Below are 27,661 nucleotides of genomic sequence, written 5' to 3'. Positions count from 1 at the left end.
TCTGGATAATTCATACTTGTTTTTTTTTTATATGTTAAACTTTTAAAAACTTTATGGCAATTAAAGGCGTTTCCTCTATTCTTAACGCGATATTGCTTTCCGAATTTCCAACTATCACTTAAAAGTTACTAAAGCAAATTCAATTTTATAGCATGGGGACTGGCTACTATTGTTACTGACCTTCATAAAGCTCTGTCTACACTATCGAACTTTATGTGACAAAAAATGTGATGAGCCCATATATGGACATGATGATATTATATCACTACCATATTTGGGCATTACTACCATATTTGGGCATCACTACCATATTTGGGCATATCACTACCATATTTAGGAATATCACTGCCATATTTGGGCATATCACTACCATATTTTTTTAAAATATGGTCTTGGCTACATTATCATTTTGTCGGTCATAATTTAATTGCAATCAAGTTATTCATATAAATACTTCACTGGTAATAAATTATTTATACTATAAATTATTTATATAATAATCCATTTTAAAATGTTTAAAAAAAGATGATAATGGAGTTAAGGGTTAGTTGTATACCAGGTAAGTTGTTTTCATAAGAACAATAACTTTTGTGAGAACCAACTTATCAGGGTAACAAATCCTGAACGGGTACATCATTTTGGAGTATTCAAAGTGTAACACAAACATTAACTTCAGAATATTTCACAGCATGCATTGAATTATTTTTTTTTAAACGCAGAGACTCCCAGACATTTGACAAAATGAATTTGTTGAATGATATTATCTGAAAAAGTCTGTTCAATGGGCCTCAACAGGTGCATGTTGGAAAATAAGATTAAAGCTATTGTTTAAGTTGAATAACACCCAACAATGATGTATGCAATAAAATGATATCTCACCAACGAATTGTATATATATGTTAACTTATGTCTACCACTTAACAATACAGTCAGAATTATGGTTATTCTCATGTTGGTTATCATGATGATATACTCATAAATTGGTCTTCATTTCTGTAAAAAGTTATCAAATACATAATATATTTATATATATATTAGGGAGGTTTCGCAACGCTACGAATACGATAACGAAAACGGATACGTCATACATTTATGAAACTTTTGAGCTGATCCCCATTTCATATTCGTAAGCGTATTTGTGTTGACGAATATCATCAGTCATATTCGTAACTACAAAACGAGTATAGTTTTTGATTATTTTCCACATTTTGCATTTGAATCAGAAATGATTCATGATTATAATATAATTATGGATTTATTGAAAGTAATTTACTAAAAGTAATTTACTAAAATAACAAGTCGATTTTGATAAATAGCAGTTTTTAAAGTGCTCACTCGCTTTGATGTTACGCTAGGCCTAGGCAGCCAAGCAACACGTACCTGCTGCGCTTCGAATTTACCGCAGTCACATTTTTTTTTTTTGGATCGACGGCGCCCTCGATTTTTGCAGGCTTACGAAAACGAATACATGTGCGTGACGTATTCGTTTTCGTTATCGTATTCGTAGCGTTGCGAAACCTCTCTATTATCAACTATTGTAGATGTATACAACATTAAAATATTAAATTATACATACACGTATATAATAATACTCAACTGTGTTACTATAGCAGTATATAATTTATTTAACACCATACTACAGACTTGAACATATATATGTAGCAAGACCGATGCACTTTAGTATTTCACCCTATATCCCAAGTAGCAATTTAATGGCACTATAGTTTGGTGGTTCACATGTTTGCTTATAAACGTAAAAGTACTCGGTTCAAATCCTGCCACTACCACATTATCAGGATTTTTCTCCTAACCAAAATAGCTCCAGACGGGTTTATGTAGTTGATGAATTAGAAATCTTGGATACGTAAAAATGGGTTCACATTTATACACATTTTCTAAACAGAAAATAGCGAAATAAGGACAAGAATTGAAATTGGCTGCAATGGACCTTTAATGTAATCATTTCTAATTGCTGTACCCATTTAAAATCTACCTTTGGATTCAGTTTAATTTTATGGTTATTAGTAAGTTTTAAATAACATGCTTGTTCAATACAAATTTGTTTGTAAATAGAAAATATTTATATATTTAAACACAAACTAATAGTTTATTCATAGGCGGATTCAAGGGGGGCATTAATTAATTAACTAATTTCAGTTCGGCACAATTTTTTTAGGCCATGAGCCCCTCCTATTTCAAAATCCTGGATCCGCCACTGTTATTTGTTCACTTGTTTCATTTGTTTAAAAAAAGCATAAAAATCCAGAACAATGAATCCAACAATTGTATAATAGTTATATAAGCAATCTGCAATAGATATTTTACGACTAGGCACTTTTACCGGACATATTGTGACATGTAAAACTTACTGATATCTTTGCAATAATGAAGCAACTGTTTTAAATAATAAATTAAACTTCAAACTTTACACATTAAATATAATGACAATATAAAAGTTAATTTTTTAAACTGGTCCACTGTTTATAGGTTTTGTTAATTACAAGTTTAATTTAATATATTTATATTAAAGTAGAAAGAAAGCTAAACAAAGATGACCTTGTTTGTTATTACATTATAAATAGTAGATGTTAATTTGTGTTTATCGGAAAGCTTGGTATTGTCCAGAACAAAAGGAATTACAGGTTATAGGATACCAAATAGCAGATGCACAAAATTGACTACAAATCATTACTGAGCTCTAATGTCAAACAAATGTATTTTGTAACCAATATAAAATTAACATATTAAAATATTTAACATCTTGACGTGCTCGGAAAAAAGGAAACCAATGGTGTGGGTTCGAATCTTTAAACATCTTGAAAGATACTACAGAATGTAATAAGCGCTTGTTGTATAAATCTATACTGAAATACATTACTACAAGTGGAATGGGTATAGCATTTTTATTAATTTTTACATACCACAGAGTCACTGATGCGTATCAATGCGTAACATTACCAGCACCAATCAGAAATGAGAACCAAACATCTTTAAAGTAAATGAAGACGTGTTTTATATTTTCATAGCCGGGTTTATATCAGTAGAAATAATCATGTATGTCAAACATATTATGATTTGTTGCGTTTCAAATGTCATACACTTTGCATACAAGTGTGTCCTTGCTTTTAAGCATATTTAAATTACAACATACACGAAAGTCTATTATCTAACGCATGTCCAAATGGTCATTATCAGCAAGATCCAATATTTAGAATTATCAAAACCCATTTGTACAAATTTACTTCTCTAACCATTACAATTAGCATATCTCACCTGTGATAATTTGCATGTCACCCATTACAATTAGCATATCTCACCTGTGATAATTTGCATCTTACCCCTTACAATCTGCATATCCTACCTGCTATCATTTTCAATGCACATATATCTAATTGATATTCGAATGAAATAGCAACTACCTTTCCTATTGGATACAAGCTGACCTTACTGATATGACCTGCAATTACCTTGACCTTTGCACACTGATAAGCATCTTGACACGGTCACCCGATATCAAACAATTGTACAGCACCTGCAATACCGTTGTCGTCCACCACCAACTGACGGGGGCGGTGTCAGAGGTGCAAAGTAAGCATGAACTTTAATATTTGGTAACTGGCTCTACAACAAAACACAAGCACATATTGAAATTAAATATTGAAAATATTCAAAATTGTTTAGTTTGACAGGTTATCCCATTGATGGCAGAAAATGGTATTAGATTGAGCTGTTGGATTTGTTGGAACCAAAAAGCAGTAGTAGTATGTACAGTATGTAAACAACATGTTACGACCAATATACAATTAAATGATAATCAATATTTTGGTTAATCCAGTACAGAAATATTAAAATTAACCAGCAGTTTACACATGAGAGAATTACCAAACATGGCATTCGGGCATCGAAAAAGAAATTGGTCTAAAAAAACAATTTCATAAACAAATTGCCATTTTAACATAGCTGAATGGATAAAGTGCGAGTAATGGTCTTGCGGTTTAGAAGAATAACACATTTTGGGTTAGTGCTAATATCTCATGCTAATGCTAATGTTTCATTTATGTATTTGTTTAGCTATATAGTTGTAAAAGGACATTGCATCCTTTCTGTCTCCTATTATTAACCACCTCATCTCATCCTTCAAAATAGTTAAATAGTCTAACAAATCCTAGATTTAAAAACAGGGTTTAAACAAAAGCATGTTAACTGTCAAATCTACTCCACCTACCCTAAGACGACGAATGCCGGCTCTTGTAATAAGTTGACAATCAAATAATTCTATACGTTCTAGATTTTGACAGCCCATTAGGTGCTCTAACGAAACATCTGTAATCAAAGGACAGTTGTCCAGTTCAATGACTTCAAGGTGTTCGGTGGCACACGCACTCGTTCCTATATGTCGTATGCCTTCGTCTGTAATCAATTCACAGTGCGATAAACTCTAAAAAAATAAAATAGTGCAAAAAAATGGCTTCAGATATTATGGTCAGTAGCTCTTTTGTGTACAATACAGATTTTACAATTTATCATGTTTAGGTTTTCTGATAAAAATAGAAAAATAAATAATTGGATCATATTGTTAATTGTCTTGTGTCATAATATGAAGAGTTATACTATAACTTCTCAATAGTTTTTTAAGACTTAGAGGATGTCATGGAGATTATTGGGCATTTCTGGTTGGTTGAGGTCAAGAGTCATATTATAGAACATAATAATACTTACAAGATTGGTCAAGAGTGGGCATCCACTTGCTAAATGACTTAACGTAGCATCTGTTATCTAGGTGTAATAAATATATAAAAGAAATGTTTAATGATTGATTTATTTATTCATTCTGTTTATTTAACAGTATACAGTACCTTGTTGTATATTTTACAGTCTGTTTTTGTTAATGCTACTACAGGTTAGACTTTCTACAAGCCATCTTACGACATGTAGTCAAGTGGAACTGACTGTACTATACGCCACTGTCTGGCTTATTGGGGCTCTCCATTTTGGCTGTTTGATTCCCTTTCTAGCTTTGAGTTCTTCAAGAACTATTCTGTATGTGAAAAAGAATTAATTCTCATTTCTTATTTATTCAGCTTACCAAGACACATTCTTCAAGATCCATTTTTCTCAAATCTTTGCACTTTTTTGCTAATGCACTGAAACCGTTGTCTGTAAACTGTGAACAACTTGCTACTTCTAATGTCCTATAAAAAGAAAAATAAAAAACTTAAATTGCATACAGAGACCGAAAAAAAACCAACTATAATAATACAAAATGTGTTCACCCAAAAATTGCAGTGGTGATAATGCAATCAACTATAATTGGGGCTCTTCTAATCTACTAGATACTAGGCACTACTCAAAAGTGAGTGGCCGAGTGGTTAAGACAGTGGAACCGTAATTAAGTAGGCATAACATTGGCAAGGGTTCGAGGATCACTCGCTCCATGGTTCTGGTGGTAGAACAGGTCTTCTCGGATAAGGACTATAAACTGTAGGCCCAGTGTATACATCTAGCTCATGTGCACTTTAAAGAACCTAGTACATCTTTCAAGACGAGTCGGGGGTACTCCGGTGTACTAAAACATCAAAGCCACTGATCACAACTGGGCCCTCTGGGTCAATTCAATTCAACCATGTATGACTATACTCAAATGAGGTTCTGCACAGTATAGGAAGATGATGATGATGATGATTTGATATAGATATATTTACAAAAACTCTACCTTAAATTTGGACAAAAGTTACTAAGCGCTACTGGCGTTTGGTCTGTTAGGTGTATACAACTGGACAAACATAAAGAACACAACCGTTTGGCTCCGCTTGCTAATCGTTGCATGCCTTCATCTGTTAGTTGCTGTAACAATATAATTTTTAGTACAATCTTTATTATATTCATCAACATAAGAAATGTAAAAATATAAGATTTAAGTAAACAACAGAAACATTTTACAAAACTCTTGCCCAGCTAACCTAGCCTAGTAATATTAGATCGTAATTATTGTTAGGCTTAATATTTATAAAAACATCAATAATTGTATCATTAACAATATAATATGGCTAAAGAATTTAAAATTAAGTTTAAATTGTTTTAAAAAAAGTTTAAATTCACTTTCTCTCTTTTTGGGGGGGATGGCAGATGACAGCAAACTCAACAATTTCAGAAAATCTATACCTACCTGACATTGCTGGACATTTAATGTGGTCAAGTCTTGACAATATGTTCCTAAACTTTTCATAGCATCATCTGTAATCTGTGAATATTGAAGAATAAAAGATGCTTATTTGTCTTTAGCTCTGTCTACACTATCAAACTAGTTTGACAAAAAAAGTGTGGTAGTGATATTCCCAAATATGGTAGTGATATGATATCATCACGTCCATATTTTTTTGTCAGTGTAGACAGAGCTTAACATAAATCAAAATGTATAACATTATTTATAACTGTAATCAACTGTGAGTAACTTCTGTTTATGAGAGAAATCTTACAAATACTGGGATTTGATTTATAAATAATCAATCAATGAACACATTATACAAATCATCAAGTTACAGTATTTTATGTTACATACAGGATTTATGGCAATACCTTTGATTATCATTTATTTTTGTTCAGTGTAGTCATTGAATGACATTCGTGCCTGGCTGTTTCTATAGGTTTACTAGGATAGGATGCGCCCAAATCTCGAGAAGGCCAAGACTCAACTGGTGCTAACTGCAGTTCATTAGTTCAAACGATGGTTAGCGGTTGTATCCTCATATTTTGGTTTGGGTGCTGCCATAAACTTTCATTTTCTGACTTTTCCTTGATTTTGTTTTCATAGCGCCTTTTGTTTGTTGCGCTTTATAAATTCATATCCATTAACCATTTTGCAACATTATATTGTCTATAATTCTTTTCAATTAAAGGAGAATACAAATGTGGCTAAGCTCAGGGGTGGGCTTATATTTGGATAACGTCTTACTTTAAAACATCCTTTACAAATAAGGTGTTGTAGTTTAGTACAGCCCCTGGCGATAGCTTCAACACCATTATCTGTTACTTCTTCACACCAGGAAATATTCAAATGAATAAGATTTGAGTTTCCATCACTGAAAAAAAAAAAAAATGGAAGTAAGCAACTGATAAACATTCTTTTTAGTGAAGTGAGAATAAAATCTTTACTCTGTTCCAAAACTGTAACATTTTATGTGATATATCAAGAAGAAAAATTACCAGAAAAAACAAGATAGTCTAAGGTCTTTCAACACTAACTAGTTTGACAAAAAAAGTGTGATGTGCCCAAATATGGAGGTGATATTTCTAAATATGTGATGTCCATATATTGGCACATCACATCTTTTGTCACATAAAGTTTGATAGTGTAGACAGAGCTTTACATGGTCTTAACATTTGGTTGTTGCCAAATTGAGATTTTTACCATTGAATTCGATAAGAAATACTCTATAATCCCCGAACAGAAACTGGGTGTATAGATTGGTTTTTAAATACTTGTAAAACTAATTTCACTATTATAATAAAATGTTAATATACACTTTATATTATATTCTATAAATTAATATCCTTGAAAATAACATCAAGCTTTACACCTGAGGTAAGATAGGGCAAAGTTTAAGTATATTTTCCAAATACTTTTCTCAGAAATTAAAGTTGAAATATGCCCAGTAGCCATTATATATCTTCTAAATGACAGCAACGAATAAACAATATTTTATTTCAGCATTTAAAAAAACATTAGTATATACTGTTTATTACATCCTGTAGATTGTATTATTACATTATGTATGTTTTGTATACATTGAAATTATTAAAGTGGCAGCTACTGGGTAGAATCTCTGCATAACAAGTTTGCTTATAAATCCAAGATGTCTGGTTTTAAACCATGGCTCCATCTACAATGGCAAACACACAGTACTGTAAACTTCATATGAGAGAGGTTTACAAATTATTATATTATTATTATGTAACAATTTTGTTCGTGTTGAATCATTGCGAGTTAAAATAAAAAAAAAATTGACATAAACAAAAATGAAAAGTGTGATGAAAACAAAATTTGGAATTTAAATGCTATGAAATGTATTGATATTAGATTTAATGACACATCTATACACCAGAAAACTGTAAATAAATAATAAATGTTTATGAGTGCAATGGATGGAATATTTTCATTCGTTGAAAGATGTACTGGTATATTTAATTTTAATAAAAGAAATGTTTAAAAAAAAAACATTTTATAACACACCTACTGTGAATATCAAAGGTACTGTACATTAAAAATATTTAAAAAATATGCCCAGAATTTGATACGGAGTAGTATCTAGCCTCATATTCCTGACGTACATTAGTATGGATGGATCCAAATAATGCAGGGCACACAATAAGTAAGCAAATGGCCAGGATACACTTATGTGCACTATATATTAATATATGATAAAGTATGAAGTTATAATAGCCATCAATCAATACTGTGTTTTTAAAATGTCTGTTTCTCGGAATTTAATTTGATTTATGCTGGGTTGCTGAGTAATTTACATATTTATACTTACCATTTTAGGTATACAATGAAGCACTACAGTGTTATTGTATAAAAAAAAACTAGATATCTTTTTAAAAATCATTTTGCTATTTTCTTGTGGATAGAGTTTACATACCTTAGTGATTTTAACCCTGTGTCTGTGACGGACGTACACGATTCCAATGCAAGGTACTTTAGCTTCTTGCTATATTTACTAAGACTAGAACACGTTGGATCACCAATTTTCTTACAGTTTTCAAGATTTAGTTCTTCTATATTTGGACAATTGTGCGCAAATGTTCTGTAAAGAAAAAAAAATTAGAAATAAATTTTTTCGATTTGATTAATGAAGAAACTGTGTATCAGTGAAAACAATTAAACAAAATGTATTTAGATTAATACAGTAGAAACTCTTTGGACCAAACCTAATTAGGGGACATCCTTATTCAGGGGACATCCTTATTCAGGGGACATCCTTATTCAGGGGACATCCTTATTCAGAAGACATCCTTATTCAGGGGACATCCTTATTCAGGGGACATCCTATTCAGGGGACATCCTTATTCAGAAGACATCCTTATTCAGAAGACATCCTTATTCAGGGGACATCCTTATTCAGGGGACATCCTTATTCAGGGGACATCCCTATTCAGGGGACATCCCTATTCAGGGGACATCCTATTCAGGGGACATCCCAATTCAGGGGACATCCTATTCAGGGGACATCCCAATTCAGGGGACATCCCAATTCAGGGGACATCCCTATTCAGGGGACATCCTATTCAGGGGACATCCTATTTAGGGGACATCCCAATTCAGGGGACATCCCAATTCAGGGGACATCCCTATTCAGGGGACATCCCTATTCAGGGGACATCCTTATTCAGGGGACATCCTAATTCAGGGGACATCCTAATTCAGGGGACATCCCTATTCAGGAGACATCCTTATTCAGGGGACATCCCTATTCAGGGGACATCCTTATTCAGGGGACATCCTAATTCAGGGGACATCCCTATTCAGGGGACATCCTTATTCAGGGGACATCCTTATTCAGGGGACATCCTTATTCAGGGGACATCCTAATTCAGGGGACATCCTAATTCAGGGGACATCCCTATTCAGGGGACATCCTTATTCAGGGAACATCCTAATTCAGGGAACATCCTAATTCAGGGGACATCCTAATTCAGGAGACATCCTTATTCAGGGGACATCCTTATTCAGGGGACATCCTTATTCAGGGGACATCCTACTGTATTCAGGGGACATCCTACTGTATTCAGGGGACATCCTTATTCAGGGGACATTCCTATTCAGGGGACATCCCAATTCAGGGCACATTCCTATTCAGGGCACATTCCTATTCAGGGCACATTCCTATTCAGGGGACATCCAATTCAGGGGAGCATCCTTATTCAGGGGACATCCTTATTCAGGGGACATCCTTATTCGGGGGACATCCTTATTCAGGGGACATCCTTATTCAGGGGAGCATCCTTATTCAGGGGACATCCTTATTCAGGGGACATCCTTATTCAGGGGACATCCTTATTCAGGGGACATTTCATTTCATTTCATTTATTTCGTCTCACATACTTATAACAAAAAATAACAAACAAAAGAGAGAGACAGGATTCCCAAAAGCGAACTAAATCAAACTATCAAGTGGGTCTCCATCCTTATTCAGGGGACATCCTATTCAGGGGACATCCTATTCAGGGGACATCCTTATTCAGGGGACATCCTATTTAGGGGACATCCTTATTCAGAGGACATCCCAATTCAGGGGACATCCCTATTCAGGGGACATTCCTATTCAGGGGACATCCAATTCAGGGGAGCATCCTTATTCAGGGGACATCCTTATTCAGGGGACACCTCTATTATGGGACACTTATTGGGTCCTGAAGGTGTCCTCTTACTAGTACTGTATGTTCTATTGTTCTTTATAAACATCCTGTTTTATGAATGCCTATATATTGAGCGTTGTCCGGAGCATAATCTAGAATCATTAGAGTCCAATGCCTATCCTCATATGTACTGTACACATTGCTACATAAATGTTCCTCTCCAAATAATGAACTAACAGTTAACACCCATCCTATCTTCTGTGATTAGAATCTACTATCTTACACCTGAGCAAAATGAGTCTTGTTATTGATGATAATACTATACCAAGCTTTCAATTTTACGACAAAAAGCATTTTTGCAAATGAGGCAATCCTAAGAGCAATACAGTAGGTCTAGATATCAACTTAACAACAACAACCTACTATTTTTTTCAATTCTCACGTAAAAAAGTTATTAATTTGAGATTTAAAAAAAAACTCAACTAGCATACAAAAAAAAACGTTGAATATTATTTGAATTTCTATTTTAGAAATGATTTTGAAAGTTTATGTGATCCTTGGTGTGACTAGATAAATTCAATGATCAGGTTGATAATAATCCCAGAAGACTAATGGTTTATGCTAATGAGCTATTTTTATTAGAGGAAGGTTCAAAGCACGGCAACTAATAGTATAAATGACTACTTTACAAATGATACCTGCACATGAAATTCTCACATTTTGTTCAAGGATACATAGAAATAAAACTTACTACAAATCTTACTATATTTAAGATTATCTATTGTTTTGCATATTATCAGCTAAAGATAGATACGGATACAGTCCTATATATAATACTGTCAAATTACTAAAACAGTGCTCATATTCGAAACATGATCTCATGATTGCGTCGAGCATAGCTCATCGACGAAAGTTCCATATTTTTAGTTGTATGAAAAAATGTCTCTGGAGGGATTTGAACCTGCGACCTATATATATATTTACTGAAAGATATAGCTGGTAGAAAAGGGCACAGAGAGGAAGGGGCATCAACCATGGTCATGACGCTGTTTTTGAAAATTACAAAAAGTGTCGCTGCTAGCCAACTAATAGTACAGTATCACTATATTACATGGATAAACCGACATTGGCCATGCCACCTAACAACAACAAATTATTATTTAAATAGAACATCCACATAGAAAAATGGCATGATCCACAGCCAATTTTCTTCAATCTCTTTCACTGAAGGGAGAAAGACAACTGTTTTTCCAGGTAAGCAAAACATGATTACATTCATTTGAAGAAAACTAATTTAATATTGAGAAAAAAACATTTCGCAGAACTATTCATGCTAACCAAGTAATTATAAAATAATGAATAAAGAAAGAAGTTTCAATTCATAGAATCAATTAATTAGTTTAGATATAGCATTACAATTTCACCTGGACATAAGAATTAAACTGTTATGCTATGCTAGAAACACAATTTGACTTTTAATAAAATGAAAAATGTATCTAACTAATTCAACTATGTACAATAACCGCAGACTAACAACTGTAAGCTAAAAAGGATATGAAAAACAAAAACATAAAGATTCGTAGGATTAAACGGAATAAAAGAATATGATAATTAAGGCATGGATTTAAAGTAAAGAAAGACAGTAATTCAATAGGCTTAACTTTGACATTTAAGCCATGGAATATTAAGATATGCGAAAGGTGAGATATTTCATATTGAAAAGAAATGTTATGCATACAATTTTTTTAACTTTTAGAAAATAATGTCCAAAATGACTCAATATTCTATAATGCTGTATGAATGTACCCTCATATTCTAAAGTGCTGTCTACATAATAAAACTTTGTGACAAAAAAATGTGATATGCCCATATATGGACATGGTGATGTCATATCACTACCATATTTGGGAATATCACTACCACATCACACTTTTCTTGTCAAACTAGTTTGATAGTGTAGACATTTTGTTGAACTGTTCAAATTCAACAGCAATTGGAAACACTGTATCAACGCAGATTAGAACCAAAACTTTAAGGGGACACAGGAGATGATTAACCTACCGCATGGCATCATTTGTAATGCTCTGACATCCTCGTAGACTCAGCTGCTTCAGAAATCCACCACATCGCTTGGAAAGATTCTCGACTACAGGACCCTATGAATTATAACAAAATTGTAAAAAATATTAATTACTTTTGCCTAATAAATTTGCTATAGGCCTATAGTGATTATTACTATGTTATTATTATTATTTACAGAAGAATAAAATGTCTCCTTTACAGTATATTTCAGCTATAAAAAAAAAAATGTGCCGAGATCTTAAAATTTATAATGCCTCTCATGTTCTACGCAGTGGCGTAACATAGAGACCTGAGGCCCCTGGTTTAGGAACCCTAAGTGGCCGGACGTTTTTAGCCTTTTTCAACATATTTTAATGCCTGTTTTTCCTCTGGGCACTGCTCAGGGGCCCCATAAGCTCAGGGCTCCCTGGGTTTATCCAGTGAGCGCTGTTCAATTTATTCAAGAATAGAAGATGGGTTTATACCAATGTAAGTACAGTATATTTTATCTACAAAGGTGTGTACATATATTCCAGGCAGTATTCAATGACCTGTTAAATATATAAATAAATATCAGAATATTCCAGGGTAATAAAGTTTCCAAGATATATACATGAACTGTGTTTTCTAATCTATATTCTTAATTATTACTATTGTAACAAAATTATTCTCAAATTTTTTCATTTTAGTAACAATTATTATTTACAGCTATGTGATAAGCTTTTACTACTCATTTTAGTAAAGAAATACTATATTGCATTTCAAATTTACAATTTCAAATATGCAATGATCTTTAATGTAGATGTAGAATTTCAAAAACAATACTTGCTACTTTTATATATAGGTGAAAAAAAACACTAAATGGATCACGTTCCATATTGAGTACAAATTATAAATTTGAGATAATAAAATTGTGGAAAAATGTAACTGTTTAACAACTGTTTGAATGGAATGCTTTTTTTTTTACCTTTATAAAACTGATTGCTATTTAACATTTTGCTGTGTTTAATGACTATCTTAATTTGTCTGCACATATCATTTGTAAGGACACACATGCACTATATGGATCAATTGTATGTTTATAGTCTAGATGCTGCTGCTGCATGTTTAATAACATGCTATAGATCTGCTAAGAAGTGTCATGGTGTTAAGGAATTGTTTTTACCAATGCCTCACTTGTATCTGTCCATAGGTGGTGTGGACCAGAAAAAAATAAGGACATTTACCTTTTCACTCACAGGCTAGGCATTATGTGATAATTATTAGATATTGCTCTTTTATAACGCACAACATAAGAAATATCATTTTAAATTTCAATTTATCAGTATTAATGATTTAACCTTTTAATCTAAAGTCTACAGTACAATACTAGAAGTACTAATTATTATTCTTACTGCAAACTGAAGAGAGGTTTTCTTAAATCAATTTCTGGTTCTCAGTTTACAGTTAAAAACACAGAAGCTTCTACTCTAGACATTTTCAAGGCAGCTAGAGTGCCACCAATTCAAGACTCATTAGTGATTGCAAGACCGAGGCCTCTGGACATGTCCAAGGCAGTCAAAATGCCACCAATTCATGACTGATTAGAGAATACAGGACTGAGGCCTCTGGACATGTCCAAAGCAGCCAGAATGCCACAAATTCATGACCGATTAGTGATTACAAGACCGAGGCCTCTGGACATGTCCAAGGCAACCAGAATGCCACCATTTCATGACTGATTAGTGAATAAAAGACTGAGGCCTTTGTCCAAGGAAGCCAGAGTGCCACCAATTCTACAAGATCGAGGCCCCTGGACATGTTTAATACAGCTAGAATGCCACCATTTCATGACTGATTAGTGAATAAAAGACTGAGGCCTCTGTCCAAGGAAGCCAGAGTGCCACCAATTCTACAAGACTGAGGCAGCCAGAAAATGTACCCCTTCAACTAATAGCCTGGTTGCCGTCTTTTCTTGTCTAAAGAGTGAGTTTTCCATAAAATCCATAAAAGCATGATTTATAGTTATTACTGAATCCAGTATCTCTTGCAATCTGGGGAAGATATTCTACCGAATTTCTTACAGACTTGCTGAATGTAACTTAGTGAGTTAAAAGCTGTTTTACTTCATGCCTGGAGAACAACACAGAGACTGTAGGTGAAATTGGGCAACGGTGTAAAATATTTATTCATACTAACCTCAATGTCCGTTTGGAAGTTAAAAAGATCAACTTTCTGCCAGTTACTGCCATCCAAAGCAAGAACATTCCAGTACTGAAAAAAAGAAATATAATTCATATATATATTACAACAATATATGATATATATACATTATTTAAGGGTAGACTGAGTTAAGAGACTCAGCTCAGAAAATTGTAGAAGGGTCCATCCTAAATTTCTGTAAGCTACAGTATGTAAATGGCTTCCAACCCAGGACACTGAGCTCGCCCTTGCCAAGATAAGAACTTGTAACAGTCCTTTGATCATATGTCTGGCTGCGACAAATACCAACAGTACTGTACTATGTACATATTCTCCGAAGCGTGGTGTCTGTTAAGAGGTACATATTCTCCACGGCACGCATTGTAAGTTAAGAGGCGTGGCACTGATCGTGTTGCAGCCACAGATAAACTCTTTGATCTCCAAAGTTCAGCATCCTGTTGTTAGAATGCCTTTTTTGAACCAACTACACCGACACCTAGAGGCATACAGTATATTCTCTTGAAGTAGTACAGGTAACTATTCAATCAAAAGTTGTGCGATTATCAAATTATTACACCTTTTACAAAAAATATTTTCCGCATAAAACAAAATTCCTATTTTGCAAAAAAAACTGAATTTGGTGTCTGGTGTATTATACTGTACATTATCAAACACATAATAAACTCTCTCATTGCTTTCCATAATCAAACCTAAACTATCCTACTAAATATTTGTTAAGCACAAAAATTATTCATTAACAACATACTGTACATGTTCACATAATAGTTGTAGTATAGTAGTACCAGTATATAACTAATGGACATACAATAATTATTAGACTTCAGTAGTGTGATAATTGATGTCAATTACATTTTATATACAATAATATAATAACTACGTTTTAAAAATTTCTTGAAATGAAAATGTTAATGCAATAAAAAAAAACATACAAATGTACACTCATTACTGTAGTTGTGAATTTCTAATATAAAATTTCTGTGAAGCCACAGTCATCACTAATAAACACTTTTGTTATTAATTAGATGAGAACAATTTCAGTACAGATAAAAATATGGGATGCCTCTTAAACCTAGCCAGTAATAAACTATTTCTTCAACTCTAAAGCTCTGTCTACACTATCAAACAAGTTTGACAAAACCAGTGTAATGTGCCCAATATGGTAGTGATATGCCCAAATATAGTAGTGATATGACATCATCTTGTCCATAAATGGGCACATCACATTTTTTTGTCATATAAAGTTTGATAGTGTAGACAGAGCTTTATGAACTAGTGCATAATTTTATACTGACATGGTATAAGCTCTAACTGTGGCATAAGCCCATCCATAAAGTTTGAAGTTTGTGAAACCAGCCCCTTAGATTAGATTAAATATGTGGGTTACATTTTGGACCTTGGATTATATAGTAATTATTATTTTGTGTATAAACCAACTGTATTATTCTATAAGCCTCATCTTTTAACAGTTCTGGTAAATAAAATTGTACCTTAATGTTCGTTTTTACGACGCTCCACATGGCTATGTGCCATTCTTTTTACTTGATATGTACAGTACATAGTGTAGCTGTGTGGTACATCATGAAAACGAAAAGTAACTAATTAATGATGTACGTGCAATCCGACACAAACACAACCGCAGCAGATGTGAAAGACACTTTAAAAAGGTTTTGGTGACCGATAACAGAATCAATTGGGGTTTATTAAAACTGTATTTTATGTATCGGTATCAAATTATATGACAAAAAAATGTGATGTGCCCATACTGTATATGGACATGATGATGTCAAATCACTAACATCTTTGTGCATATCACTACCATATTTGGGCACATCACACCTTTTTTTGTCAAATTAGTTTGATAGTGTAGACAGAGCTTAAGTGTGGATGATGCTCAATAACATTCTTTCTTTCTCACTATAAATGGGGCATATGTTCTGCTTTATAAATAACTACTCTCTGATTGTCTGATTTTTTAGTTGAAGGAAGGTACTGTAGTAGACACAATAATGATTGATGTACTGTAGTGATTGATGTACTGTAGTGAATGATTATTTATCAAGACTTAAAGTGATTGTAATAAGGTACTGTACGTCTATTAAATTAATTGAAAAAAAACTGAGTTTGAATAATTATCCAAGGACTTATTATTTCGAGGAAAATAATTTAATCTATTGAGTCTACTGCATGTTAATTTAAAATATTAATTTTCAAAAATTTAGGAAACAACATATACATTAGTTACCAAAACAAATTTAATTACAGTATGCAAGTACAAGGTAATTATTATTTTATCATTAATATTTGTATTATTAATATTGACCCGCCAAATAAACCAATGTCAATGGTTGTATTAGACAGGTTTATTTCGTTGACGGTTATTTTTTGCTACAATTTATGGAAGCTTAGGTATGTCAATGAAGGGTAATGGGTGCCGAATTTATTAAAAAATGATGTGTATTAAATTTTTTTTTTATTTAGAAGATAAGATTTAGGATAACCAGTAAAGCTTACTCTAAAAATACATAGCAAAACAATATTCATTCCTATTTTAATTTTAATATATAAAATCAATTTATGGTTTAATCTGCTACTGAGTGATTTCAGGAAGCCATGTGTTAATGGGAAAAATGCAAATAATATTCAAACAGAAAATAGTACTGTACTATTAAATTTTGTATTATAAATTTTACAGACACTGTATAACACGTCCATAAGAAACAGCGTCTCGGTAATACTACAAATTAGCAATAGGTAAAAATGTAGTAGTATTACCAATTAGTGAGCTTTTACACATGATCATGTCTATTGCAAATTAATAAATAATTAATAAAGGGCAGGTGTTGAAATTAAAAACTAATCTATTGTCACTCCTTTTCTCCTCTCCCTCTCCCCGACCCCCTTCTGGTTGGTGAATGTGACTGATTGCAATACAATACTGTATATGCCATAATTTTCGCGAGTTAAAATTTTCGTGGTAAATTTGCGAACATTAAACTACCGCGATAATAACAGCAACAATACTCGTCTGAATGGAGTATACACAAATTGTGGATGCCTTCAACACACTACTTGTCATAACCATTTTCCACTCATCATTCTTCCTGTCAAAAACTGTTTATTCATTAATTACCTTTGACACCTGGGCGCACCTGCATAAACTCACAAAATCCAGGTAAGAGAAAATTCTGTAAAAAAAACCAAAATGTTCAGGTAAAAGAAGTAAATTAGACAGGAGTTCACTGGTGCAGACCACAACCCACAACATTCAAATGCTTGCAGGGACATTTATACATGCTTCCTCCCTTAATTCTTTGACATGGTTTTAGGTCTAGGTGACTACATTAAGTAATATGGTCTTGCGTAGTTGCAAATTAACAGGGATAAATGGAATACTCAAGATTTTATAATTAATAATACTTTACTTGCCTTAGTGTCAACTCTTTTGGTAATTTTCTGTTTACTAACGACTCATCAGCAGATAAACTCCAATGCTGGAAAAACAACAACAAAAAAACATTATGATCAGTATACAAATCGCTTATAGTTTGGCTTGGATTAGTACTGTACGTCTGGCCACCAGATTAGTGATGCGAAAATGGTAGGGACTCTTCCAAATGGTCACCATATCTGATAAAAACAATATAGAAAGAATTATTTACTAGAATACACTCGCATCGATCGTTGTACATGTGTACAATGCCAGTGTAGTTGTGCGTAACTTGATAGTGGCCGCAATTTCGACTCTATCTGTCAAAAAAATAGATGGCATAGCCCTCTTCATGTTGACTAACTTTTTGAGCTTGAAATAAATTGACTTGAGTTTTATGAAATTTCTTTGTAGGTTACCTAGTCCAGTATTGACTAGCGAGACAATAATTGAAATCGAGCAGGTATCCATTTAATAAAATTCAATAATAAAACATTAAATAATACGATACGTTAGCACAATCTTGTGAATCCATTATGGACATATAATCCATAATGTTTTTCCTTATAGCATAGCTCGAATAACAAGCCTAAAATGTTATTGACAGTTTCACCTATGTTCTATCAGCAAAATTAGTCATGTCTGTGATAGAAAATTCATCTGTTACTTGATAGACACTTGTTCAGGCTGTGATAAAGAAATTAACGCTCTGAAACTGAAATTAGTAACCGACTGTAGACATGATAACATCCAGATAATAAAACGATATTTTTTTTAAATAGGTAGTGATTATATTTAATGGATGTGATAAACCCACAAATATTATTTAGAACTAATTTGCTTTATCAATCAAATTAATAAATAAATCTAGTATTTAATTCATTACAATTTTGATAGCATAGTAACGGTCTCTTAAATATGGGTTGGCCGTAGTGTAATTATATTACCCTTTTATTCACCTAATTGAGGTGTCCTTTAAATAGTTCCAAACAATCTAATAAAAACTATCCATTTAACCACCAATCTTATGTGACCTGTGAGGTAGTATCAAAAGGCTGTCTTTGTTCTTTAACATGCTTGCTAGCTACAAATGGGACTTTTTCACAAAATATGCTTGTATTTTATTTTTATTATGACTTTCTTTTAAAATTTATTTTTATATCCTCTATTTTCAATAATTTTTTTTATTCATTTCCTCAACTGAACATATCGACTACCCTTCCTGTCTTAGAAAACTATAATGCAACTACACTCGAACACGATTCTATGTAGTTTGGAAGATGATGATAAATGATTTTCTGATGGGCAATTTTTATATTTTATTTTATAGAATTCTGTAGGTCAATGAAATGAATGTTTGATGCATCACAAATTCATCAAGGCCCTGAAAAATAGAATTTAAGGTTTCAGATCATAGAAACAAATAATATCTCTAAGTTCAGACTGAAGAGTTTGTGTTTTGTAAAAATGTCTTTGTTTAAAAATAGCATTGTTTATTTAAGTTTGTGTTTATACACAATTGCTGGTAAAGTTGAGTCAAGGCAGTATTTAAAACACATACACCATTCATGATAGCTGTACACCTAACATTCCATTGGAAAATATATATATAGTATTAATATAATATTAAATTAGGCCTAGGCTAGGCTAGAAGAGTACTAATCCTAATCCCTGAATGTGAATGAAACTCAATTGATTAATAATAATTTTTTAATAATATAAAGGTTTAGTTTATATAATTATTGTAATCCAACATCACTATACTAGGTAAGGATCATCGATGACAGTACAAAAAGAACACATAATTAAAAAACAATTTTAAGCTAGATAAGAATTTAATGGACCTCATATGAATAGAATCAGGCACAGGGTGGCTCTTTCTTGACTGCGAAAACCTATCGCGAACAAAAACAATGAATTGCGTACACGATATCAGCTGTTCACGACCTTTCGCGCGGATACAAATTATCTTAATTTTTCTGGGTTTGTAGAACTACGGGCACTAAGTATCATACAATGAAATAAACTTACATCACTACGACTTCTTATGCTGTTAGTCATGTTTAAAAGTCGAAATGAGACTTGGAAGAGGAGAATTTATTGGAGTCCTCCTTCCGTCGCGACTCACAAAAACAACTCACATAAACATGGCTCTCTGTATTTTAATAAACATTCGACCCAGAGTAGGTAAACAAGCGATACTATTGGTCCAATTGGAATATGTCAACATCCAGAATAGAATAGTTCACCGCAATTTTATCGTTACTTGAACTAATTTCTTTTTATACGTAGAATTTGTTCAGCTTATATATAACAAACTATGTTACTGGTGTGAATTTTATTCACTAAAAACACATCTAACTCCTACAAATCTTAGAAATATTGGCTTGGCTATAGGAAGACATCAGCCATTCATAACAGTAGTTATATCTCACTTCGGTTTGTCTCATACAATAAAAAAAAAAAACACATAACTACGTAGGCTTCGAGTGTCGCCCTAGATAAATTTTATTTCTATTTAAAAGATAGTTTTTCAGAACTCGACACTTCTCATATAAATATCAATATAGATACGTGTGTATTATTGATTTATTACTTATACAATTTGCAGACATCTAGGAAAAGTAATACAGTATTACCAGGGTTATCTATATTCCTCCGTAACAATCCAGGGGTACAGTTGTGTGGTGGCGCTATATAAGTTTCAATTTCAAAATAAACAAAGTAAACGCGGTAATAATTTTTATTAATTTGGAGAAAAGATTACTAAGAAAAGCAGCTTAAAAGTCTTAAATTATTGTGCTAGTTATAATGAGTCTATCTTTGAGGTAATTATTTTATAAAAACGCATGTGCATAGCATAAGGTCCTAGAGTTAATGCTAGGCCTAGGGCCTAGGCCTACCTCTCTGACCGTCAGCAATATGCTGGCTGACTTGCTTGGAAGGTTGAACCCACCACCAAACCTGGGATGAATCGTCCCGGATTCACTCTAGGCCAGAAAGGCCATGCTAAATGGGATTGGAATAGGCTAAACCTAGGCTACTCATACTTTTCTGTATAGGTCCAAGGCCTAGGCCTATATCCCTAGCTAGAGACTACTTTAGTTTACTCCTTGACCTTACTTATTAAATATTAGGCTATATATAGGCCTAGGCTAGGCATAGCCCTACTACTAGCTATGCCATTCCATACCACCAGCTTAGTAGTAGGCCTAATTACTTATTTTAGTTAGGTAGGTTAGCCTTATTAGGCGATATTTCATATTGTATTGATTGTTTAAATTAAGTAAATAAAATGTTTTTTTTGTATCTTTTTTACTATATTTAGATCAGAATTTAATTTAGACAAAGGAAGAAGACGAAAAAGACGAGAAATAACTGATGAGCAAAAACAGGAAATTAAAGAAGCATTTGAATTATTTGACACAGACTACGATGGAGCAATTGATTATCATGAACTTAAGGCAATTCAAAGTTTCAAACTTAACTTAGACCTAATTTTAATTCACCACCCATCTTTATGTCAGAGCTCTGCAAACTTTTTATTTCGCGGCCTAAACACTATTCCCAAAACCAGGAAACGGCCCAACTACCCAGCTTGCCCGGGGTTTCCTATTTATTATTTGTTTGGTCCATCCAGGGAGATCTCCCTGGTCCATCCAGCCGAAGCTGAACATTAGGGACCCTAAAAAAACATGAAGATTCAAGATTCAAGAAATTTTATTTGTCCATAAAAATGGAAATTCACTTTGCTTGGTAGATTAAAACAACAATATTGCAACAATTTAAAACGTGCAGTATTATAACAGATTAAAAATACAAGATAAAAAGTTAAAAATACTGTTAAAAATGTAAAACTATTTAAAAATTGCATTATCGTCTTACATTAGAATTAAAAATATGAATGCTATTTACAACGAAGGATTTTATTCATCATGACGAAACTTTAGCCGCACATATCAATTGCGTTTGATATGTTTACCAACATTTTCAGCAAGATAAAACCATGTGAAAATAAAGGCACCTCAAAAAAATGTTGCAGCTCATTGTTTTATTTATATATAGATAGTTAGTATAAATAATGTTTATGTAAATAATTGTTTTCCTTAGGTAGCAATGAAAGCACTGGGCTTTGAAGTGAAAAAAGCAGATGTGTTGAAGGTTTTAAGAGATTATGATAGGGAAAATACTGGAAAAATATCATTTAAAGATTTCAACGAAGTCAGTAAGTTACAGTATAAATACCACATTTTTTTTACAGTTTCTTGTTCTCTTTTCCCAATTTTTACTTAACAATTTTTTTTATAGTGGCGGACTGGATTCTGGAAAGAGATCCGCAAGAAGAGATTCTGAAAGCTTTTAAATTGTTTGATGACGATGATTCAGGAAAAATAAGTCTGCGTAACTTGCGCAGAGTTGCTCGAGAACTTGGCGAGAACATGACAGACGAGGAGCTACGTGCAATGATCGACGAGTTTGATAAAGATGGCGACGGCGAAAGTAAGAGGAAAATTGTTTCTTAAAACAGCTTTACTATCAAGTTCACCCACACAGCAATGTGAATACAATGGCTGCTGTAGACATTTTGTTGGGAGGGAAGGGTTCGAAAAAAGGTTAATGTGAGATGTGGTTAAGACATTCGTGTAACGGTTAAAAAAAACCATCTCAATCAAAATTAAATCCGATTAAAGGGTCTTTCACAGCTGGTCCGGCGCCAGCAAATCAAACATTAATGATCCGTTTTCACATGGCTATACGCATACCAATTGGTGCATTACGTGAAAATGTGCCGGAACAATAGTGCAAATCAGCTAAACTTCACTGGTTTATACAATATAAAAAGTAGTAGTGTTATTATTGCAGTACTTCTTAATTATCACCACCTCTTAAAATGGACACCTTGTAAAATTTAGGGGTCTGTACTTCATTCTCCACTCCTGAATCTGCCAATGTATGGGAGATCTTGTGGCACATCCATGACAAACATCTTTGCTTTGCCTTCAATAACAAAGCTGTTCATAACAAAAACTGAGACTTGTATTAGTGCAGATATTAATGGTTTCTTTGTTTATTACAGTCAATTCGGAAGAATTTCTAAGTATAATGACCGGAGATACATGAAGAGACAAAGTTGTAAAGATGAACAAAGCAAGGAAACAATACATAGCAGGTGCTAAGAAGAGACATGTCATTGTTTAATTTACACACTTAAATTATTGTTATCTATTCAGAATACACATGTAGTAGCTTACAATACTAGAAATGACTGTACAAATTTACACTTTGTATAAAGTTAATGATCACACCTATTATACTGATCTTTGCAGAGTCTTTGAAATAAAACAATGGCTAGTAATTCAATCGGATTAAAAACAAAAACAAATAATAAACTCTGAATTGAAGAAGTATCCTCTTAATAATTGTGACATACTTATACTCAATGTTCTTTTGATTTATATTGTATTCTTTGATGTAAAAAGTGTTCCTCTTGTAAATAATATGTATGGTACTAGTTTTTGTTGTTTCATGTTTTTATACAACTTAATGATTACATTATCTATTTTTGCTAAATTGGCAAATAAATATTTCATACCTATTGGAAAATACAGTATTGTTTTTTTTTCTTAAAGAATTGCTTCTTATGGAACTGTTCCAGCAACATGTGTTCTAGAATAAATTATTGTATCAGCAAAATGATCCAAGTCTATTAATAGACACACAGGAAATGACCTACAATAGTACAGTTTAGTGGTCACAAATGGAGCCACCAGTTACTATGCTTGGACAACTTTCTGACGACTTTTTAACATGACTCCACTCCCAATGTTACTGTAAAATTATTTACAGTGAAAAAAGGCATTTGAGAATTAGAAAATTCTAAATGTTTGGGGAGAGCTGTTGCCAATTATTTACTGTAATATTATACAGAACATAAATTCTACTATAGCTCTGCAGGGCAGTCATACAGTACCTTACAATGTTAAGCTCTGTCTACACTATCAAACTTTATCCAACAAAAAAATGTGATGATGTCATATTACTACCAAATTTGGGCACATCACAAACAAACTAGTTTGATAGTGTAGATAGAGCTTTAATGTTACAAAGCCAACTATTGTATGGTAAATGTGTGCATTCTGAGCGATACCACAGCCACCAGTTACGATACTTATTTCAAATTCTGAATTGTAAAATACTACCTTTAAATGTGATGGGATTATATATAAATAAGCTTCAGCACCATTTTTGGGGGAAAAAACATTTTCTTTATACACCTATTAAACTCAATTGTCAACAAAACAATTTCTTAAAATAAATAAATGACTTTCCTTTAGTAAATACCACACAATTTGTATTTGGAGTTTTTAAATACTAAAATTATTTATTTTAATATTTAGTTATTTAATATTACTATATTGGATTAATATCGGTATCATAAGAAAAAAAAAGTGAAATTTAAAACTTTATGGTGCTGTATTTTTATTGAAGAAACTTTTTTTTTTCTCCATTTCATTATATATACAGTACATACAATTATTGTACTTTTTACAAATATTTTTACTTTTTTTTAAAACAGTTTTGCATATACATATACACACAAAAACAAATTCATTGGCTATTATCTGTATCATGCATATCTCTAGCCCCTCATTTAGGACACCCCTATTCTGGTGGGGGGGGGGGGGGGCACTTTTTTGCGAAATGCAAATGCACTACACTATGGCCAACCCCTATTGATATATTGTCTACACAGCAACAAAGAATTGTATGAATAGCAAGCTTACAACCTATCTAAATCAGTTCATATATCACCTTAAGTAGAACAACCTCTGATACACAAAATACATTTTGGGACACCCCCTATTAAGGGGACACCCCCTATTAAGGAGACACTTTCCCATGAAATGAGTAATGGGTAACGTATGTTTTAATACTACAGCCAATTTCTATTAAGGGGCACTTTCCCATGAAACGAAAAAGGGACAATCATATTTTTTAAACAACAGCCAGCCCTTATTCCGTGGACATCCATATTAAGGGGATACTGTACTTTGTTACTTACAGGGTCTACCTTATTTGACAAGTGCAAGCATGATTAAATATTTACACCCAAGAAAGTTTCCAAAAATAAACAAATTCCACTAAATATTTTAATCAATCAATTACTTTTTAATTAATGTTGGTATCATCAATCTCATAATGATACGGTATTCACATTCACTTTTTCTATATTTTTCACAATGACATACTCCCCAAGAAATGGAATACGATAGCAGTATGTATTATATATCTATATCACTACCTCTAATTTACTTTTTTTTAGTCAATCATAATATATTCTAAAGCTCTGTCTACACTATCAAACTAGTTTGACAAAAAAGTGAGATGTGCCCAAATATGGTAGATATGACATCATTATGTCCATATATGGGCACATCACATTTTTTTTGTCACATAGTTTGATAGTGTAGACATAGCTTAAGTAATCTAATCTATTCATAACAAGCAAATTGTATTCTTTTATTATTATTAGTAAAATACTGGCCAGCTAATTGTCTAAAAGAACTACAATATAATTTGTTTAAGTATTACAAAAATGTTTTCTATCAGTACACATCATTATATAGTGAAGGTTTCCCCCTTTTTCTCATTGCAGACAATGTCTCTGTAGCTATATAAATATTGTAATTAAACAGAATGCGAACACATACATTATACATACTGTATTTTAATATATTTTTGTTTGTAGCAGCCAATTTCTCTATAGTTACCACTACTGTTTTAATTCAATGAACAAAAAATAATTCGTCTAGAATCAGGTTAATGGGTAAATGTTAAATGTTTCCATTGATGGAAGCCCTGGCAAAAAATATGTTCCATTGCATCATAAATCCTTGAAACAATAGCATGGGTCAGTAACATATTAATACATACACACAAGGGGGGGGGGGATTGTGGGGGCAGGATCATTATTTTCAACCTAATGAACACCATTGACTGCAACATTTGTTGATGTAGTAGGGGTGATTTTGGATTTTTCGTCCTCATCATCAGAGTCTATAATAACAATAGGATCATCACTCTTGTTTCCGGCAACGTTTTTTGGTTCAGTAACGGCAGCTGGGTTTTTTCTGTAACAAAATGATTCGACAATCGACGAACCCTTTGGACATATAACCACGTGCCATGCCATAAATGATGCAGATTGAGTGGTGAAAAAACAACGGTTGCATGTTAAAGTTACGAGTTTGCGATTGTATGTTTTAGAGACCGGATGAAGAACAGGTGGGTCTCGTTGACTGTTATGGAATATGTTACTATGCGAGCCATACGATCTTTGGCAATACGTCTGATAACGGCATTGTTTACACTTAAGAACTTGTGTGCGAAAATGATTTTGAATGTTGGCACGAGCTCCGCACTCGCAACAACGCAGAGGATGTTTGAAGTCCGTAAAGCATTTTGAAAAAGAAAGTGTCGTTGGCTGTGTGTTTGAAGAGCTGGGCTGTATTATTTTCAGTCTCTTCGCGGCAGACATCTCATTCGAACTGGTTGGTATCTGTGGTAGCTGTCTTTTAGGTGCTAGCTTCACCGACAGAGTGTGAATCTTGTGGTCGTTTGTGGTGTGGTCTCTGAAATCTTGACTGTTTAAAAATATTAGTTTACACATCTTGCAGTGGCCTTTAGAAAGGTTTGTAGATTGATAATGCATTTGACAATGCTTAAAGAAGTTGCGAACATCAGTCATAACTTTTAAGCACAAATGACAGAGGACGTATTTTGTACGATCATGTTTTACCGCGAAGTGGCTCAGAATGTCCTGGTAAATGGAGGTCATGAATCCGCATAACTTGCACACATAAGGCATCTGAAGAGGCTTGTGTCTTTTACCAAGATGCGTTATCAATGATGCTTTATCTGGGAAGGTGTATTCACAGGTCTTGCACTTAAATGCGCTACTCTGGTGTACTTTTTCTTTGTGTGTGGTTAGGTCTATTGAATGTGGGAAAGCTTTAAAACAATGTTCACAATCAAGTTTTGAACGACTGCTATTTTTCACTCGCTGAACTTCAAAGTGACTCCTAATATGACTCATATATACAATGTTTGATTCAAGAATTCTGTGACAATTACTTAAGCCACATTTAAAAGGATAACTTCCTCTCTGCTGAGAAAATGTTAAATCACCCTGTTTAGAACTGTAGAAGTAGTTTGTTTGGGGGTCAGTGTTCGCTGTGCCAGAAACAACAGCAGCCGCTCGTGGAGGTTGTACAGCAGATAACACAACAGCGGTACTTGCTTTGGCCGTTGTTGCCGTTGTTGTCGTGGTTTTTACTTTGTTTACAACTACATTTTGATAAGATACTTTAATAGGTGCACTGGCTTTGGTTGTATGTACAATCACAGAGTTTGAAGGGAATATGATAGATTGTTGCGCTGGTACAGCTGGTCTTACCAATGTCGTCTGTTGTGATGCTGGAATTACATACCGGTAGTCAACACCTTGGATAGTCTGTGATGATACTGGAGCATTTTGTGTATTCTGGTTGATAATCATATAATTTTGTAGCACTTTGGGTGCTAGTGATGTTACAGACTGAATACGTGGAAATA

The 27,661-nt window shown here is 33.2% G+C and overlaps 2 protein-coding genes across 2 annotated transcripts; one reads left to right on the top strand and one right to left on the bottom strand.

The window, feature by feature from the left end:
* Nucleotides 1–519: 519 nt before the first annotated feature.
* Nucleotides 520–20,168, bottom strand: LOC144840009 (uncharacterized). The gene is made up of 13 exons (XM_078695627.1): nucleotides 20,078–20,168; nucleotides 18,046–18,110; nucleotides 17,750–17,804; nucleotides 14,596–14,670; nucleotides 12,418–12,512; nucleotides 8,640–8,804; nucleotides 6,953–7,079; nucleotides 6,167–6,241; nucleotides 5,714–5,844; nucleotides 5,087–5,192; nucleotides 4,720–4,776; nucleotides 4,226–4,438; nucleotides 520–3,621 (listed from the first exon to the last, which is right to left on the bottom strand). The coding sequence occupies exons 1-13, from the start codon at nucleotides 20,105–20,107 to the stop codon at nucleotides 3,514–3,516; spliced, it is 1,302 nt and encodes a 433-aa protein (XP_078551753.1). The 5' UTR covers nucleotides 20,108–20,168; the 3' UTR covers nucleotides 520–3,513.
* A 566-nt stretch (nucleotides 20,169–20,734) lies between these two features.
* Nucleotides 20,735–23,652, top strand: LOC144839983 (centrin-3). The gene is made up of 5 exons (XM_078695597.1): nucleotides 20,735–20,874; nucleotides 21,375–21,510; nucleotides 22,157–22,271; nucleotides 22,355–22,546; nucleotides 23,124–23,652. Exons 1-5 carry the CDS (start codon nucleotides 20,858–20,860, stop codon nucleotides 23,165–23,167), a joined length of 504 nt encoding a protein of 167 aa, XP_078551723.1. The 5' UTR covers nucleotides 20,735–20,857; the 3' UTR covers nucleotides 23,168–23,652.
* Nucleotides 23,653–27,661: the final 4,009 nt, after the last annotated feature.

The sequence above is a fragment of the Antedon bifida genome, chromosome 1 (genome assembly GCF_963402885.1).
Source record: "Antedon bifida chromosome 1, ecAntBifi1.1, whole genome shotgun sequence".
Taxonomy (NCBI): Eukaryota; Metazoa; Echinodermata; class Crinoidea; order Comatulida; family Antedonidae; genus Antedon; species Antedon bifida.
This window is presented reverse-complemented; position numbering and strand designations above follow the sequence as displayed.

What these genes read in the sequence shown, in the direction of transcription:
- LOC144839983 (XM_078695597.1), top strand. An exon ending in TAAAGATTTCAACGAAGTCA is followed by an intron (nt 22,272 to 22,354) that starts GTAAGTTACAGT and finishes TTTTTTTTATAG; the next exon opens with TGGCGGACTGGATTCTGGAA. An exon ending in TAAAGATGGCGACGGCGAAA is followed by an intron (nt 22,547 to 23,123) that starts GTAAGAGGAAAA and finishes TGTTTATTACAG; the next exon opens with TCAATTCGGAAGAATTTCTA.
- LOC144840009 (XM_078695627.1), bottom strand. Translation starts at nt 20,107, where the DNA reads ATGACTAACAGCATAAGAAGTCGTAGTGAT. An exon ending in GGTGCGCCCAGGTGTCAAAG is followed by an intron (nt 14,671 to 17,749) that starts GTAATTAATGAA and finishes TCTTTTTTTCAG; the next exon opens with TACTGGAATGTTCTTGCTTT. An exon ending in TTTGTAAAGGATGTTTTAAA is followed by an intron (nt 6,242 to 6,952) that starts GTAAGACGTTAT and finishes CAATATTCACAG; the next exon opens with ATTACAGATGATGCTATGAA.